Below are 20,000 nucleotides of genomic sequence, written 5' to 3'. Positions count from 1 at the left end.
GTGTGCGTGTGTCCTTTGGCTTATGTACAGTATGTACTTTAAGTGAGGGTGACGGTGTGTGGGAGTCTGTCAGGGAAATGGGGGTGGGGGTGGGGGGTGTGGGGGATGGTGACACGTGCGGGTCGCCAGTAAGAGATGGGTGGGGGTGAGGGCGCGAAAGTGTCGCGTAAGTCACGTGTAGGAGGGGGGGGGAGGGAAGGAGTCAAGTGGAGGGTAAAAGGATAAGGCGGTGTGGGGTGTCCTAGGGCAGTGGTTCTCATCCTAGGGGCCCCAAGGAGGCCACGACAGAGGTTTTAGGAGGTCCAAGGCGACGCCGTGGCTTGGTCGGTTTGGTGTTGGCCCCACATTTGAGGGACGCTCTGGGTGGTGGTTCGAGCCCCACTGATTACCACCGACTTCCAGGGGTGGACGTTCACACACTAACGTCTTGTCCATCAAAATCATATAACCAATCCACATCAAACCACTGTGTACTTCAACTGTCTTCCATTTCACCGTCTGCGCCGTGTCTCTGTGCTACGTCTCTGTCCTTCCCTCCCCCTATCCTCCTATGAGAGGTTATGACTTTTCCCTTTAGGAGGTCCACGAGAGACATCTATAGGTTACAAAATATTCAAGACAATATAGGGAATTTGAAATAAGCCATAATGTATCACTTATTTCGACTCGGCACAGGAGGATTTACTTTCTTCATCCATTCACCCATCATCCATTCCTTTCCCCATATCAGAAGGGAACTGGCACGGGGTTAGGCTACTGTCCTGATATTTACGGCAGGGTACAACTCTCCACTTTTAACTATAATAAGTATAGTGTATTCGTCTTAACAAAACAGCTATACTTAACTATTTTGACGCTGGAAGAAACTGAAGGGGACACGGAAGATTTTGAGAGATCCTTAAGGGGAGAATAATGTGAGAAAATTATAATCCTTTCACCTTAACTTGGCCAAAATTTCTGTCCTTTCGAAGCTTATTTCACTCAGCTCAGTGGCTAAATGAGACAATACTACGGCTCTACATCCATTCCACATCTCTTCTTCGTGACTAGCACCAAATTCTAGTGCTAAACTATTACTACAACTCAGTATTCAAGGTGGACAGATGCCAATTTTAGGCCAAGTTAGAGTAAAATAAGTAAAGGCGTGAGAGATGGAAGTTTTAGGCCAAGTTAAAGTAAAAAGTGTATAGGGGTTAAGAGAGAATGCCAAGTTAGGGTAAAAAAGAGAAAAGAGAGTGAGAGATATAAGTTTTAGACCAAGTTAGAGTAAAAAGAGGATAGGTGGCTTGGAGAGCATTGGCCAGAGGTATTCAAAGATGGCGTGAGTACCCCAAGAATTTCACAGCATGGTGACGGAGATTTATATTTCTGAACACATTGTACCCATATACTTATCAGAGACTTATGTATATCTCTTGGCACCTGACCAGACCAGCAGGTAGTAGGCTACACTTTAATTGGCCTTAGGACGCTTGTTAAATCACCATCCACTAAATACTGGACTGGTATTTGATGATGATGATGATGATGATAATAATAATAATAATAAAATAATAATAATAATAAAATAATAATAATAATAATAATAATAAATAATAATAATAATAAAGATTCAATTTCGTCCAGAGTAAAAACATACACTTAACAGCAGTATCAAGTACATGGCAGTGACAGTGATTGCCAAATATTTAAATTAAAACATGTTACTTAAACGAGTGACGAAATTCATTGCCTGCATACACTCGTACCCTGTTGGCTCCCCCCATGATATAACACACACACACACACACACACACACACACACACACACACACACACACGCAGAGAGAGAGAGAGAGAGAGAGAGGAATGTTAACACTTCAACTCTCCCGTACATAACCCTTCCTACACACACACACAGGAATGTTAACACCTCAAGTCTCCCATATACAACCCTTCCTACACACACACACACACACAAAACCTTCCCCATTCGTACTTGCCCAGCATGGGAAAGGGTAACATTCTAGCTATCACTCTCCCTCCAGCGACAATATGCGAACTCCTGCACTGAACCTGATACGCTTTTGAACCTTAGGACCTCTTTGTTTTTTCTTTGTTTTTTTTTTTTGCCTAATCCAGACGATTTTCTTCAGCTTATACTTTTCGAACTGAAGGGGTTAGGTATAGACTTCAATAACCCCTTCACTACGAGGCCTTCCTTAAGCTGAAGTAAACTGTTAAGTATCGGCAGGGATATATTAAGTAGTGTAGTAGTAGTAGTAGTAGTAGTAGTAGTAGTAGTAGTAGTAGTTGTTGTAGTAGTAGTAGTAGTAGTAGTAGTAGTAGCAGTAGTAAAGTAGTAGTAGTAGTAGTAGTAGTAGTAGTAGTCCACCATCCTTCTTTCTGGGGACTGGGAGAGTGTTTAGGGACGCTTATATACCCAGGCAGTGGAGCCGCCCAGTTATATTGGTGCTACCACGTGAAGGCGTCCCTCTCCAGTGGCGTACGACGGAGTAAGGGGTGGGGGGTGGGGGTGAGTACGAGGGGGTCAGTAGGACGAGATAAACTGCTAAACATTCACACACACACACACACACACACACAGGAATAACACCTCAACACCCTTCCTACACACACACACATTCTCTCTCTCTCTCTCTCTCTCTCTCTCTCTCGTTATGGGAACAAATTAATGTTGAATACAGTGTTGGTCACGAGGAAATACTTTGGACAGGATATAAAGCCTTAGCGTTGTCTTTTTTCCGCCACTATGTTACGTGAAATACGCTCAAATAAGTTACGTGAAATAAGCTAAAATAAGTTACGTGAAATAAGCTATAATAAGTTACGTGAAATAAGCTAAAAAGGACAAACTCGGGCCCAGTTATAGGTGAAGGGAATACAGAGAGAACCGAAACGTGTGCCAATCGCCCGCATGACACAGAATATTAACTTTTGACCCATGATCTTGATATCTGACCCTGATTTAAGTGTGATCAACAAATATACAGCTGACCTGAAAAAATGAGGCTACTAGGTCAGGATATTCAAGAGTTCCAGACACACGAACAGGCAGACAGACAGGACAGACACGCGCACAGACAGACAGACTGAAAGGCAGATCCATAAAGACAGACGAACAGACAGACAGATCCATACATACGAAAAGACAGACAGACCCTTAGGTAAACAGACATAGACAGACAAAGACACAGAAAAACAGACAGACAGTAGCACAGGCAGAAAGATACATACCGACGGACATACAGTCAGAAAGGTACAACAACACACACACACACACACAGCAAAGTCGGCAACATAGCCCTACCCCAAGTAAACATGTGGTGAGTTGCAGTCAGGCGGCCCGTTATCCACAAATATTTTAGGTCTCTCTCTCTCTCTCTCTCTCTCTCTCTCTCTCTCTCTCTCTCTCTCTCTCTCTCTCTCTCTCTCTCTCTCTCTCTCTCACACACACACACACACACACACACACAACTGACGGATCTTTCCACTGTCCCGCTGCCTTAGAATCTTGAACTCCTGGTGGTGTTATACATCTTACCACTGCTCTCAGACGATTATATAAAACTTGCAGTGCGCCTCTACAACTGAAGGAGGAAACGAAAGCTCCATTTAACCCCTCCAGTGCAAAGGAAAAACCTCTCTCCTGACCTGAACATGGCTAGAATAAACAAAACAAAACAATGTAGTGAAAAAGACAACACGGAATCCACCCCTCAAGAGCATCCGAGCGTCCTGTAAATGTGTTGCCAGTACTATACCGACCGAGCCACCGAGTCGCCTCCATCAGCTCACCACTCACTGACGGATTTTTCCAATGCCAGGTTACTTTCACAACTTTCAGTGCAACACGTATTTCTTTTTTTTCTGTTACTATTATATATACTGTTTTTACGCTAACGGCCTAAAATTGCCATCTCTCCATTTTGAATGCTAAGTCATAACAAGATATGAACATTATACTCCATTTTTTTTCTCTCTCTCTCGAGGCGAAGATGCACTTGGCAGACTGGTGATGACTGGCTGAATGCAACATGTCCGAATAACACTGTTGTATTTGGGTTTCAATTCACATCACCTGTAATTATCTGAAATACAGCAATGTTATTCGGGTATGTTGCATTCAGCCAATCATCACCAATCTGTCAAGTGCATCTTCGCCTCGATAAAAAAAAAAAAAAATAAATAAATAAAAAATATGAGTATAGCTTATGATGCAAGTCACGAAGCAGTGAGGTAAAGCTTTCTTATTTTGCGACTTCGTTACGTAAAATAAACTGCACAAGGACGAAAATCTGAGCCAAGTTAAGGTAACAGGGGTATAGTACCTCCACACGACTCTAAAATGCTAAGGACAGATTACTGAAACAGGATGGGTCACATACTCTTCACTGGCCCCTGCAATATTATGGTCGGCAATGAGGAGGGACAATGTTAAGCGTCACTATACATATTAAATTCTATTCATATTTCTTCCCCTCTCCACTGCAAGACTACACGTGTTCACTCGTCTAAGCTCACGGCATTCCCTCAAAGATGTAGGCAGGGCTGGACTGTCACTGAGTATACAAATGTCCCTCACCCACTTCCCTGTCCACAGAAAAGATAGTGGATGCAGGAGGAGGGCAACTTCAACCTGCAGTACACCGGCTTCACGTTTAAGACGAACCAGGGACCACAACATACTACTACTACTACTACTACTACTACTACTATAGGTCCTTCCTAAGTTGAACAAAATCCTCTAGAAGCAGCAAAAACAGTCCACCAATAGACATCGTTGGCAGCATCGTCATAGGAAACTGTTTAATGCTGGTTATCTCCCCTCCGACATCATCCCCATTCACCACCACTTCCCTTGTATCTTTCCACTGCCCAGCTATTTTAGAACCGCCCCGCCTTGACCCCAGCAGCTCATTTTCTGGTCGCCTCTCACCCGACACTTTGGCGCCAATACCAACGAGGGGAAAAAAAAAATAAAAAAAGAGAGAGGGGGGGGGAGTTGGCGGCAGACGACGTAAACAAAGCGACAGCCAATCAGAATGCGGGACTAGTCGAGGTCTAGAATCAATCACAAATATTCTTAACCTCAATTATTTCATATTTCATTACTACCTACATTTACAAATATTCTTAACTACTCCATTTTCGTTACTACCTACATTCACAAATACTCTTAACCTCAACTACTTCATTTCTCGTTCCTACCAGACGATTTGATTCATCTCAACCCCTTCAACTCAGTGCTGTATTCTAAATCTTACTCTTAATACCTTCAGACGATTTTAGGCCAAGTTAAAGTGAACAGAGTATAGTACTGAAAGATTTAAAACACATCAAACCCCTCCAGCATAAATAAAAAAAAAAAAAAATCTCTCCTAAGCTCAGTAAATTCGTCTTGTGATAGCAAGAATATAAAAACACGCCATCGGACTGAAGGGGTTAGGATGTTAATAGTGAAGAGGTTTATGAAGGCTGTATCTAACCCCTCCTGTTCAAAACAATTCTGGCAGCAGCTGAATGAAGACGATTTTTGATGAGCAAACTGACCCGGAGACTAATCTTGTTTATCCTAGGAAATTGGGAAAAGAAGCCTAGTATTCTCTTCCTGCCAGACGATTTTACGCAGGTGAGTGAATCATAGGAGCCTGGGAGGAGGAGGGTTTAGTATTCTCTCTCAAACAATGGCAGACGGTTTTATTCAGCTGAGAGTATGGTCTAGCAACCCGAATGTAATTAATCTTCCAAGTTGGCCTAAAACTGCTGTGTCTCCATCTTGAGTTTTAAGTTTAGATTAACACTAGATCATGGTGCCAGTCACGAAGTGCTGTGGAAAGGATGGACAGCCCTTGCATTATCTCATTCTGCCACAGAGCTATGTGAAATAAGGTACCAAAGGACGTAAACCTGGGCAAGTTCCATTAACCCTCTCAAGGTCGGGAAAACTCTATTTCCAACAAACACCTCACTTTATTCTGCTGTGAGACAGAGAGAGAGAGAGAGAGAGTGTCGCTGTCATTCCTAGCACCACTACCCCTCTCAAGGTCGGAACAAGTCTTATTATTCCACACCACCTGGCGCCAGACAATATTATTCAGCTGAGAGTTAATGGGCCTGGAAGTTAAGAGCATTGATACATACGATCCGAGGTGACGGACCAGGCTTCCGGGTCGGCGGCTGGACCAAAGGCTACAGTGGTGGCGGGGTTACAGGGGCCGCACTGTGCTACAAAGACAAATGCCAACCTCTAACTTTACACCATTTTTGGAACACTCATCCTCCTTTCACCCCAGGTAGTTATAATCTCTCCTCAGCTACACAGAATCGCCTCGTTAGCCAGTTGAAACAGTCTTGATACGATGTGTGTTATACTTCGTCACTTAGAATACAAAAAGTGGTGATGCAAAGTGCGTTTTACTGCAGCTGTGATATAAAATCCGCTTTCGTTCATTCTCGTGTGTGGGGATGGTTAATGGCATGTTTACGAGCCAACCTTTCATGGATGTCACCTGCCTCCTCAACTACCTAGTCCTATTAACGTCTCTTGCCTGCCAACGATGCCCTGTTACCAGGCGTCGTCAGAAAGTCCTTATAATAGCCTCGCCAATTTGTAATCAATGTCCAACCAAAACCATAACTAACTCGCTACAATGACGGCAAAAAAAATATAAAATAAAACAAAAAAAATAAATAAAAAAAATCCTATTTCATATTTTACCAATAGTTTATGTTTCTTGTATGGTACTGAGGCAAACTAGATATACAACTATACAAACAAAAAATACAATAATGACAAAACAGAAGGGGTGTAAATGGTAAAATAAATCGCTATAGAAGTGTGTTAAGAAGCTATACGGGTAGGTCGCCTAGATTACGGGTGTAGTCTCACTTCCTTCCCTCTGTTGCCATTCCTCCCAGAAGCCGTCTTACGCCCTATTAAATAAAATATAATATATATCCTTCCCACACCTCCAACACCCACACTACCAACACAACTATTACACACACCACTCCCTCTCTGCTACAATGTTTTCCAATACTCTCTCTCTCTCTCTCTCTCTCTCTCTCGTATCCCCTTACCCATAAGATCCCTTTCCCCTCCCCCTCCCTTCCAACATTTACGTCACTCACACTTGTCCTTCCCCCCCTCTTCCCCCTTTCCCTCCCTCATCCCCCTTTCCCTCTCCCTTCTCTCCTCTCCCTCCCCTTTATCCTCTAATAGTATCCCTCTCCGCCCATCCTCTACCCACACCCCTACACACTCATTCCCTCCTCCCCCTCTCTCTCTCTTCCTCACTTATACCCTCTCCTCCTCGCCTTCTCTTCTAATTCTTCTCCATCTCCATCTCTCCCTTCACTCATCTCTGCTCCTCTTCTCTCATGCCTCCTCTTTTCTCCCTTCCCATCCTCTCCTCTTCCCTCCCTCTCACTTCTCCCTCACTCTCCACACCTCACTCATCCTCCCAACACCAACCAGCAGCACGAGAAAAATAAGATTAATTTAATTCACTCAACAGGCAAATCATCTGAGAGAGAGAGAGGAAAAAAAAATAAAGTTTCTCTGTATACCTACTGATCAATACAATCACTCAAATTAACGTGGTAACAAAACTTTTACTTCACTGGGAGTTCTAACCACCTCTCTCTCTCTCTCTCTCTCTCTCTCTCTCTCTCTCTCTCTCTCTCTCTCAAGCCCCCTTCCCCCACCACAGATTATGCGCTGACTCACTAACCAGATCACCCCACCACCACCACCCCAACAACTCCACCTCCCCCATATCACCCCCCCACCAACTATTCCTCTCATGCACTCCATCACCCCAGCCCTCCACCATATCGTCCCATTCCCCTCCCCACCATATCACCCCCACCTCCACCCGTCTCCCATCACCCACCACCACCTCCCATCCCCACCACGTAACCCATTCCACCATCTCTCCTCCCACAGATTACCCCTCTCCACCTCCCCCACACATTAAATCACCCACTCCACCTCTCCTCCCCACCATATCACACCCACCCCCTCCCCTACTGACCATATAACCCCTTCCCCTAAATCACTCCACCAACCTCCCCTCCCTACCTTATCACTTGCACCCCACCCCATCACCCCTTCCACCCCACCTTCCCCTCCCCACCTCACCTGCCCCACACCTGGCTGGGTATTCTCAGGTAGGTTAGACACTCATGTCATAATTTACTACCCGATACCACACAATTACCAACCCTGACCACGCCACTCACACCCATCTTACCTACCTACATACCTGTCTACCTATATATCTACCTAATTACCTACCTCCTATCTATATACCTTTCTAACTACTTACCGACCTACGTGTTTATCTATATCCCTTTTAAATTATATATATATATATATATTCTGTACATTCATACCGACCAAACTACCTACGTTCTGACCTCTCTCTCTCTCCCTCCGTCCCTCCCATCTCTCTCTCTCTCTCTCTCTCTCTCTCTCTCTCTCTCTCTCTCTCTCTCTCTCCCTTCCTTCCTCTCTCTCTCTCTCTCTCTCTCACCCAGCTAAGGGACACTCCTGCCAGTCAAAAACAATTAAAACCTATCTCTATGTAACCCTTGACAGAGCAGGTACCCATTTGGAGAGTGACGCCTTCACGCGGTGGCACTGATATGAATGGACGGTGGAACAGCCCGGTAAGATCCCTCAATCCTCTCCCTATCCCACTAAAAGAGGCTGGTAAACTGTGCAGGAGAACGGGAACTTCAGCCTGCAGTCCACTGGGTTCACCTCTAGATGAGCCCCTCTCTTGTGTGGGGCTCTCTCCCTCCCTCACCCAGCTGTCCCTGACCACCCACACCAACTACGCACATCCTTGCCACCCCCTCACCCCTCCACATCACCGTAAATCTCTCTCTCTCTCTCTCTCTCTCTCTCTCTCTCTCTCTCTCTCTCTCTCTCTCTCTCTCTCTCATAAGCCCTGTCCTTCTCTAGTTTCGTCCTTCACCCCACTCCCTACTCCCTGACCCTCTTGATGCACTTACGCACTTTCTTCCTTTTATTTATTTGTTTGATGAACCACTAACGCCACGACTGCTGGGTCTCAAGGAACGGCCCATCAAGTCTATGCTCTGAGTCACACACACACACACACACACACACATTCCTGGTTCCCTCAAGTGTGGCGTCATCTTCTCTTTCGTAACATGTAATCAGACATTAAAACACGTGTGCTCTACGCAATTACACGGTCTTTTACATTTCTCCGTCGATATCAAGAAGCTACTTGCATTTTTTGTCGATCAATGTAAACTAACCTAACCAACTTTAAAGGACAAGTCTCTATGCACCCTGTCTCTTATTTATATCAAGGAAAATAAGGAAAATAAACAGCCACATACCTACCAGTCCCCTCGAGGCAGTATGTTCTAGAGAAGGGAGGGGGGGGGTCTTTCGCACAACCTTGATTAAAAGTTAGCCAAAACTTCTCTGCAAACTATGGCAACGGAGAGTGTTGCATATTTTGACGTGATTGCAATACGACCTACAACGCAAAAGCACGTGAGGGAAGAATACTCTCGTTTGGGTTAAATGAGAAGTATGGAAGACAGAGCACAATACTGGCGGAGGATAGTCGGCGAACTCTGTCTGTATTTTTTATATGAATCTTAACCTGAAGACAGTAAAGAAAGGTCCTCTCACCTACAAACCCCTTCACCTTCAGCCGGCAAAAGAAGTGACCTTATTTCTGGTTTGTCTATGGATTTCCTAACAACTCTTCCTCGGCGAATTATCTTAAACAATACACCTTCATAAATCTCTTGAACGCTTCTGATGCAAACTGTGTCAATAATAAGCATAATACATAACATACAAGAGAGAGTGTGACCCAAGGAAGAGAATAATTCGCTATGAAAGAGGCGCAACGAAGTTTAAATGAACCAGAATGCGCCTCAATGTTAAAAAGACTAAGCTATGATAACTTTACCAATTTTCCGTCCCCTCCTCTACTATAATATCAATCCCATCATACTCCTTTCCCCCCCCCCCACCCTTCTCTCCCTATCTCCCCTTTCCTCCCTCTCCTTGCCATTCAATACCTAAATTTCCCTCCCCTCTTAGCTCTCTCTTCCTTCCTCTCTATTCTCTCTCTCTCTCTCTCTCTCTCTCTCTCTCTCTCTCTCGCACCTACCATGATGGCGATGTAGTAGCGCTGTGGCCTGGGTAGGGGTCCATCTCCAGACAGCAACTCGTGGTGCAGTCTGGAGAAGCACTCGAAGTAGGTGGGGTGGTCCTTCAGCATCTGACCCAAACCCTCACCCTCACACTCATACGACAACTCGTAGTGATTCTGTAGAAAGGGGGAGAAAGAAAGAGGCGAGATTAGAAACAGTTAGATTAAGTTAGGTTACGTGTGGTTAGGTTTGATTACGTAAGATTAAATAAAATTAGGATAGGCTAAGTTAGGGTGGGCAGGGTTTAGTGTGGATAGATTGGATTGGGATGGTCACGCTTGATTATGTAATATTAGATTTAACTTGGTTTCATTAGTTTACGTTAGGTGGGGCACAGGGTTGGATTGGCTAGGCTGGGTCGGGTGGGGCTGTTATGGGTTGGGTTAGGTTAGGTTAAGTTAGATTAGGTTAGTTTTAGTTTGCTTTGATTTTAAGAAAGAAACCTTTATTAACACAAGAAAATTCAAGCAGAGCGCCAATACTGTGCCGGGAATCGAAACTGGGACTCTCAGATTGTGCGCCACTGTATCTTATCTGAGGGTCCCGGTTTGATTCCCAGTACATCATTATAAATATGTTAATTGCTTTGGTCTGGTTATGTTGTTAGGTTAGGTTAGGTTAGATTACACTGTTAGGTTAATTTAGGTTATGCTTAGAGAAAGGGAGAGGAGAGGCTTACCAGCATCAGCAACTGTTGGGCTCTTACTAAACGTTTATTCGGCACGGTACTCAATAACGTTCCACACTTAGGCTAGCAAACGTTCAGCAGTCTTAGAATACGTCAGGATATTTAACCCTAAAACCCTTGGAGACGACGAATCTGTTTTCCTCTGGTTACTGAAACACAATTTTACTCTCTCTTGTGAAGCTTTCCTTATGGACCGTTTCTAATCTTCACCATGAGAGATTTCCCACGAATTAAACTGAACCATCTTGAGACTTTGTATCGACAGGCAGTAACCCCTGGTATCTGGTGACGTATTTTGTATCACCGTATAATCTTGTTCATTCACTATACACCACACATGACGTCCGGGTACTGAAGGGGTTACAAGCGACTATACCAATACACTTTCAGATGTATTTCCTAAGCTGAATAAAAATGAAATAAACTAAGACGGCACAGGATACACCAGGATATTGAGAAACATTTTGGACTCTCAGAAAACGTTAGTGTGCCTATAAACGTTCTCAACAGCAACATTCCGACGGCCAGAGCTTGCATCAGAAACCACTATATGGGTTTCAGTGGACTGTGATGAAGCATTAAGATATAACAACGTAGAGGTTTCAGTAGCAATAAACAGTGATGGCGCATTAAGCAGATCAAAATGTTGAGGTTTCAGTTGCCAGATGGAGGTTTCAGTGGGAGTAGGGGACAAGGAGGTTTCACTAAGAGGTTTCAGTAGCTACAGAGGATAGCTACAGTATATTTCAGGAGCTTTCATGGATAACGATGGAGAGGCTTCAAAAAAGGTTTCAATAGATACATGTGGTAATTAGAGAAGGTTTCAGGAAGTATAAATGATAGAGATGGAGACGTTTCAGGGAGATATGAGAAGTTTCAGTACAGGTTTCAGTATGATGCAATGATGGACGGTATGGCACACGCGAGATAGGTCAGTCGGTACTAGCGCAGTGGGGGAGATAAAGGTTTCCGAGGGTCAATGAACTCCTGTGGTTTCAGCGTAAAGGTTAACGATGGAAAGGTTTCAGTGTAGGTTTCAGCGGCTGTGGCTTGTAATGATCGAGGTTTCATTATCTATAAGGGTCACGATGGATATCACCTTTCACACACACACACACACACACACACACACACACACACACACACACACTCACTCACTCACTCACTCACTCACTCATTCTCTCTCCCTCTCTCTCTCTCTCTCTCTCTCACTTTTCTCAGATTATCGTCCTTTTGCAGTTAAATTTACATAGTTCAGGGGCGGAAAAAGACAATACTACGGTTCTACATCCTTTCCACAGCACTTCTTGGTGACTAGCATAAAAATTCTGGTGTTCATCTATTGTTACAACTCCGCATTCAAGATGGAGATGGTAATTTCAGGCAAAGTTAGAGTCAAAAGAGTACATAAAAGGTTTCAATTCCAAAAGAAGAAAACTATGGAGGTTTCAGTACATATAACAGGTATTAATAATGGTTTCAGCAGGTGTGTGTGACAAGGTCGGTGGGTACTAGCGCAGAGGGGCTGATAAAGGTCTATGACGGTCAATGAATTCCTTTGGTTTCAGTACATATAGAGGTTTCAGCAATAGGTTTCAGTATATCTATAAAGTAAGGTGGAGGCTTCAGAAGTAGTTGTGTGACGATTCAGACGTTTCAGTGTAAGGTTTCAGTAGTAATATGAAGTAGTACCAGGTTTCAGCAGATGTGTCAGTACAAATAAGTCGTTAGGTCCGTGGGTACTAGCGCAGCGGGGGAGGTAAATGTCTCTGTAGGTCATTGAACTCCTGTGGTTTTGGTAAAGGTTGCGGTTTGGGGAACGTTTGGGAGGTTTGGCATCAGTCACCCCTTGCACTACGAGGGGGTGATGGAGAGACCGGCCTTCACGCGGTGGCACTGTTGTAACTGGACGCTGGAGCTGCCTGGTTATACAAACGTCCCTAAACTCGACTCTCTCCCTATCCCCCACAAGATGGATGGTGGGGTGAGAGAGAGAGAGAGAAACCTAAACTGAACTTACCCGCCAGCTCCAAGCCTTAATAAAAACAAGTAATCGTACTGAATGTGTTAATAATACGTCAATGTATGTCGGGATCCTCAGCTACCAAAATATACTCATAAGGGAGTAGCAAGAATAATATTTACGTCATCGTACTGAAGCTGTCAACATTTCAGTGATTAACTCCTGAACCTCGGAGAGTGAATCTACTTCAATCTGACTGGAGAGGGACGCCTTCATGTGGTGACATTAATATAACCGGGCTACTTCGCTGCACGTTATATTAAAGTCCCAAACTCCCACCCTATCCAGTGGATGGCAGACTGCAGCAGGCAGCTTCAGCCTACATTCCAACGGGCTCACGTTTACATGAACCTAGGATTAAAACAACAAATCAAATTAATGCCACGCGTTTTTTTCTCATGAACTGGAAACCCGCCGGGGTGTAAGGGCGCGTCCACACGTGTCCTCGATCATGTGTGGACAGCACAGCTGGCAACATGTTTGTATAGGTGCATGCAGCAGTATTTGGACAGATGTATGCAAACATGTTTCGGCGCAGCTTCGAATTTACTGGCAGCAGAGGTGATGCGATGTGTTGTCCACACGAGGCAACTGAGACTACATCATGTTGTTGCTAACAGGATCTGGACGCTGTTGTTCCCAGCATGTTTGCTGCTTGTTCGTTACTGTGCTGTTTACATGTTGCCAGCACTTGTTCCTGCACACGTATGGACGCGCACGAAGAGTAAGGCCTAGTAAAAAGAAATAGAAAGAGAGGAGGGAGGGGAGAAAGGCAATACTGCGTCATGCAAAAAAAAAAAAAAAAAAAAAAAATCCAGCGTCAAGCAGCGTGGGTGTGAGGAGGGAAGTAGTGGTGAGTTTGGTTACCATGGTGATACAGGTGGGTGGCGGTGGCGGTGGTGGTGGTGGCAGTGATGCTCAGCGCTGGCGGCAGGATGGTGCCATGGTGACGCCAACCACACACACACACAACAACAACACCCTAACAACACACACCAAATACTAACCGAATAAAAAGAGGAGAAAAACTCAGGAGAGGAAAAGCGTTAGATGTGGATGGCAAAAGGAAAGCGACAATACCACACAAACAACACCAAAGTAAGTATGAGGTGAGCAAGAGAGGATATAACCTGAGAGAAAAAGGTCTGGGATACGTGGGTGCTTTAGGGAGAAAGACAACAACCACCTTAACAGCAACAACACTTAAAATGACAACGAGGGCTGAGATGGAGAGGAGATAATCTGACGCGGAAAATTTTTTCAAACGTGAGTAACAGACAAACACACACAAACGAAAAAAGAGACGAGGAACTATTTAAAAAGAACTGAGTGTCACAGAGAAAGCAACGAGAACAACAATGACCACCGCATCACCGAAAACAAGATATTACGAAAAGGAATATAAGTTCCTGGCAAAAGAAAATATCCACGAGACTTAGAGAGGTCAAAGTAGGGAGAGAAAACAACACTAACAAGAATATAAACGTGAGAGAAAATTAGGGAGTGCAGAAGAGGTGGAAAAACACACTTGAAAAAACAAAGAGGGTCTGCAGGCGTAAACAGGGAGATGGAGACTTGGGAGAAATAAGGAAATGACGAGAAAACTGAGGGGAAGCGATAATAAACGATGGAAAGAGGGGAAACGTGAGGGAAAATTAGAGAAGGGAACAGGAGGTGGAGGAAAACGCGGGAAAAACAAACGGGGTCAACAGTGTAAACAAAGAGACGGAGAAGAATAATTACAAAAGAATAAATGACAGGGAAAATTATTAAGGTAAGCAAACAGTAAATCAAAAAGATAACAGTAAAGCAACGAGTAAGGACAGAGAAACGCGCAATCGGAAAATGGAAGAAACGGGGAGATAAAAAGTTATGCAGACGATAAGATAAGCATACCAGGAGCTTGGGCGACGAGAAAGAAGGTCAGGGAGAGAGACAGGGCAAATGATAAGGGAATGGTGACAAGCAGGTACGAAACAAAGAAAGATAACAAAAAAGCACAGCAAGAAAGATAAGAAAATGAGACAGTGAGTAAAAATGAGATAAAAAAGCCACCGAGGATAAAAAGAACTGGATAAGGAGGAGACACAGACAGAGGAATAGTTACAAAGAATATGAGAATACAGAGATGGGTTTAAAAACAAATAGATGGATCAGGAGGAGGAGATAGATATTAGAAAGACAGGCACACAGAAATTAAATAGACGACAGACAAATGAGTTAGACAGAGAGTTTAAATAAGAGATGAGACACAAATTTTAAACGAGAGACACAGAGGGACTGATTAAAAAAAGAAACAGCGTCTAATTAGGCTGGGCACAGAGACAGACAGCAACAAAGACAGCCAGGTGATAAACACAGGACTGAGTAGGCAGATAATGACAAAAAATTAAGAAAGAGACATGAACAGAAAATAAATAGAGATGACTTCAGCCGGACAGAAACATAAACAGCTTAAAAATCAAGACATAAAAACAAAGGCAACCCAAGGTGAATGGACACAGAAACTGATTGATTAAACAGGTGAGAGAGAAACAGAGATGGAGTATATACGAGAAAGAAGAATTAAAACGAAAAGAGATAAAAATGCCTTACCACATCAAACAGCGAGCAGACAGCCCAAGCGACACAGACAAGGGTAGGTGAGTGAGACAGACTGAGACAGAAAGCACGGTCACAGAGAGACTGGATTACAGGAAACCAACAACGAGGACTGAAAAACGACAAAGACCCAGACGGTCTACACACTGAGACACAGAGCGACAAAGAGAGCCCAAAGCAACACAGACAGGGGATGGGTGAGTGGCACAATCGCAGCTCTGACGCACCTGTGGAGACAAAGAAATGTGCAGGTGTTAGTGGGGGTGCGTTGGGGGAGGGGTGGGGGGGGTTCATAGATGTTATGGCTAGGCTGTAAATGTGTGTGTGTGTGTGTGTGTGTGTGTGTGTGTGTGTGTGTGTGTGTGTGTGTGTGTGTGTGTGTGTGTGTGTGTGTGTGTGTGTGTGTGTGTGTGTGTGTGTGTGTGTGTGTGTGCGCAACTATTAATTAGCATACACCAAACCTGAACACAATAATCCAAGCTGCATGTTTTTTCTTATTTAACCCTTTCACGGTCGGTAAAACTCTAGCAATTAATTCCAGCTAACGCTAGACGAATTTATTTACCTGAACCAGTCACAGTGGCGGCCTGAGAGTGTTAATATCGATGCCATTCACCGTTGCATGGTAAATACAACTCTAGGAAGGTACTGATTTCCACTTAACGATTGATGATTTTAGTGTGATATAAGAAAATACTTGGTGTGACTGCTGACTCTCTCTCTCTCTCTCTCTCTCTCTCTCTCTCTCTCTCTCTCTCTCTCTCCTCCTCTTTTTTCTTTCTCTCTCACATGACAACAGTAGATTTTTCCTCTCACCAGTGTCGCATTCTTGGCACCACTCCTCCTCCTCCTCCTCCTCCTCCTCCTCTCATACATACCTCCCCTCTTTCCCTGCCTCATATCCCCTTCCCCTACCTCCCCTCACGACCTCTCTCCCTCACATACGCCTCCTCCTCCTCCTCCTCGCCTTGACCTTCCTCTCTGTCAACCTCTCTTTACTTATCTCTCAATCCCCTCCCTTTCATTCCCCACCACAAGTCACCATATCCCCCTCCTTCCCCTCCCTATTACTTTCCCCTCCTCCTTCCTTCCCCTCCCTAATTTTTCCTCTCCCCTTCCCCCCCTTTTTTTTCCTCCACCTTCTCTCCTGCCAATCCAGTCTCTCAATTTCCCAATAGACATCACCATATCTCCCTCTTTCCTCTCCCCTCTCTTCCTTCTTTCTCCCCCTCCCCTAAGCTTACCCTCCTCTCAGTTTACCTCCCCTCAACCCCCCCTCCACCATTCCCCCACTACCTCTTGCTTTTCCCTCCCTCCCTCTCTCCCTCCCTCCACACTTATATCCACTCGCTTCCCTCCCTCTTCCCCATTATCAACTTCCGCATTTTCCTCCTCTCCCCTCTCCCCCTCCCTCCCTCTTAACCTCCCCCAACCTATCTTCCCCTCTCTCTCCTACATCTTATTTCCGGGCAATCCTCTCCCCTCCCCCGAAAGAAGCCTGTATCTGCTCCTTCTCTCCCCTCTAACCTCCTTCACTCGCTTCCCTCCCTCCCTCCTTCCCTTCCTTCATATTTTTCCTCTTCCCATTCACCCCCCTCCACCTCTCCTCCCTTTCATCCACTTCTCCCCCCCCTCCTTCTCCTCCCCTTCCTTCCTCTGCCTTCTCGAATTTCCCCTTTTTTTCTCCTCTTTCTCCCCACTTCCCTCTCCTCCCTGCTCTACCCTTAGCCATAGTTTTTTTCTTTTCTTCCTTGCCTTCCTCCCACCCCTCACTTCCCTCTCCACCTCTTCCTCCCTTTCTTCACATCCTCCTCCCCTCCTTCCCTCCCCATTCCCACACTTGTTTTCCTTTCCTTTCAGTTTTTCTTCCCTTCCCCCTCCATTCCCTCCACTAACTCCTCAATTCCCTCACCACTTTCTTCTCCATTCCCTCCTTCAGCTCTCCTCCCCCTTCCTTCTCTCCTCTTATCACACACTAGTTTCCCCTTCTTTCTTCCTTTCCTTCCTCTCCACTTCCTGAATTCCCTCCACTTCCCTCCATTTATGCCTCACTTCCCTCCCTGCTTCTCTCACCCTTCCCCTTCCACCCTTCCTCCTTCCCTGTCAACACCACACACTCGTTCTCCCTGTAATTCTTCTTTCCCTTCCTCTCCACTCCTCTCTCCACTTTTCCCTCCTCTCCACTCCTCTCAGAACTTCTCCTTTCTCTCCAATCATCTCTCTACCTTTCCCTTCCTCTCCATTCCTCTCAGAACTTTTTCTTCCTCTCCACTCCACTCTACATCTTTCCTTCCTCTCCACTCCTCTCTCCACCTTTACCTCCCCTCCACTCCTCTCTCCACCTTTCCTCCTCTCCATTCATCTCTTCACCTTTCCCCTCATCACCCTCCCTCCATCGTTCCTTCCTCTCAACTCCTCTCGCCACCTCTCCCTCCTCTCCACTCCTCTTTCCACCTTTCCCTCCTCACCAACTTCCCTCCACACACATATCCACCCTCGCACCACCCCTGTCACATTCATACACCCCATTCTTTCACCACTTACCATCCTAAATAAAAGAATAATCAGGTCTTCTATGGTATAATTAGTTCTGGCTAACATCAGAAAATTACATCTGGCTAAGAATGAGTTAGAGGCTGAGAATGCTGAGAAACTAGGCTAATAAGTGATAATATTTCCTTAGTGGCATTCTTAGTTACATGTCTCAGGGGAGAAAAATGTGGTGTGTGTGTGTGTGTGTGTGTGTGTGTGTGTGTGTGTGTGTGTGTGTGTGTGTGTGTGTGTGTGTGTGTGTGTGTGTGTGTGTGTGAGAGAGAGAGAGAGAGAGAGAGAGAGAGAGAGAGAGAGAGAGAGAGAGAGGTGACAAGGCAGCAGCAAGAATAAAGTGTACAAATAAGTCCTCGTCCTGAAGGGGTTGATATCGTGTCCTGTCCCTGCCATTATTCACAAACACAAGGATCTTTGGTAAATAGCTATACAGCCGACCTTCCACCAGCACACACACACACACACACACACACATTGCCAACAAATGACACCATAACGAGAATACAACACACACACACACACACACACACACACACACACACACACATATTGCCAACAAATGACACCATAACGAGAATACAACACACACACACACACACACACACACACACACACACACACACACACACACACACACACACACACACACACACACACACACACACATTGCCAACAAATGACACCATAACGAGAATACAACACACACACACATACACACACACACACACACACATTGCCAACAAATGACACCATAACGAGAATACAACACACACACACACACACACACACACACACACACACACACACACACACACACATTGCCTACAAATGATACCATAACGAAAATACAACACACACACACACACACACACACACACACACATTGCCTACAAATGACCCCATAACGAAAATACACACACACACACACACACACACACACACACACACACACACACACACACACACACACACACACACACGCAGTGGTAACGTTCTCGCTTGCCAACTGGTGGACGGGAGTTCGCGCCTCGCTCAGGTTGCGAAAAGTTTCACTGACGAAGTGGGTGGTTACTGTCCCCCCTGAGCAAGGGGACGGGTGTGTGCGTGTGTGAAGGTCACAGCCTTGCCCTTAGATCGGACTATATGAGCTCTCAGCTCCCTTCCGGGAGGGTAAAAGCTGACGATCACGACCATCAAGTGATCCTGACCGACCCGGTGAATTACATGCCTACAACTGAGCCCATAAGGAAAATGCTACTCTCTCTCTCTCTCTCTCTCTCTCTCTCTCTCTCTCTCTCAGGGTCACATATACAGCTGCTCCCTACCACACACAGCCAACCCTGCCTCCTCTACTGGCTCATCTCTCCTCTCATCGCATCTTTTTTTTCCTCTCCTCTCCTCCCTTCCTGTCTCTACCTTTCTTCACCTCCTCTCTATTCCTCTCCTCTCCTCTCTTGTCTTCTCGGCCTTCTCTCTCTTCCTCTCATATCTTATTCATCTCTTCTCTTCTCCGCTTCTGTTCACTCCTCACTCTTCTCTGCTTAGCTCATCTCGTCTCCCCTCATCTCTTCTTTCTCCTTCCCCTCCTCCCCTCCTATCTCTCTCTCTCTCTCTCTCTCTCTCTCTCTCTCTCTGAGCCAGGTGCCATTTGCCCTTGAGTCTCATGCTCTATATTTAGCTTAGGCTACATCAACATTAATCCACAGACATAGCTTGGAGTCTTGTCTTGTAGCTGAGTATTTAGCTGTGAGAGAGAGAGAGAGAGGGGGGGGGGAGGATACAGATGGCTCTAATAACAGAGAGAAAATGACTTACACAGTGTCATAAACATTGGCCTAAGCAACATTCATAATCATTTTTAAGGTTTAGTATAGCATAAGATTATTTGTGTGTACTTTTATTTTCACTTATACAGCTAACCAAGTC

General features: G+C 45.1%; 1 protein-coding gene across 1 annotated transcript in view; it reads right to left on the bottom strand.

Moving 5' to 3' along the window:
• LOC145397827 (sestrin-2-like) overlaps nucleotides 1-20,000 on the bottom strand; it is a 107,198-nt gene that overhangs the window by 46,718 nt on the left and 40,480 nt on the right. Inside the window, exon 2 of the mRNA XM_080270861.1 lies at nucleotides 10,173-10,331. Within this exon, the coding sequence (XP_080126987.1) occupies nucleotides 10,173-10,331 (159 nt within the window). The remainder of the gene's footprint in view (nucleotides 1-10,172; nucleotides 10,332-20,000) is intronic.

This window comes from Coenobita brevimanus, chromosome 43, assembly GCF_032717465.1.
Source record: "Coenobita brevimanus isolate Jiangsu-jjx chromosome 43, ASM3271746v2, whole genome shotgun sequence".
Taxonomy (NCBI): Eukaryota; Metazoa; Arthropoda; class Malacostraca; order Decapoda; family Coenobitidae; genus Coenobita; species Coenobita brevimanus.
Note: the sequence above shows the minus strand (reverse complement) of the source record. Positions and strands in the feature narration are given on the sequence as shown.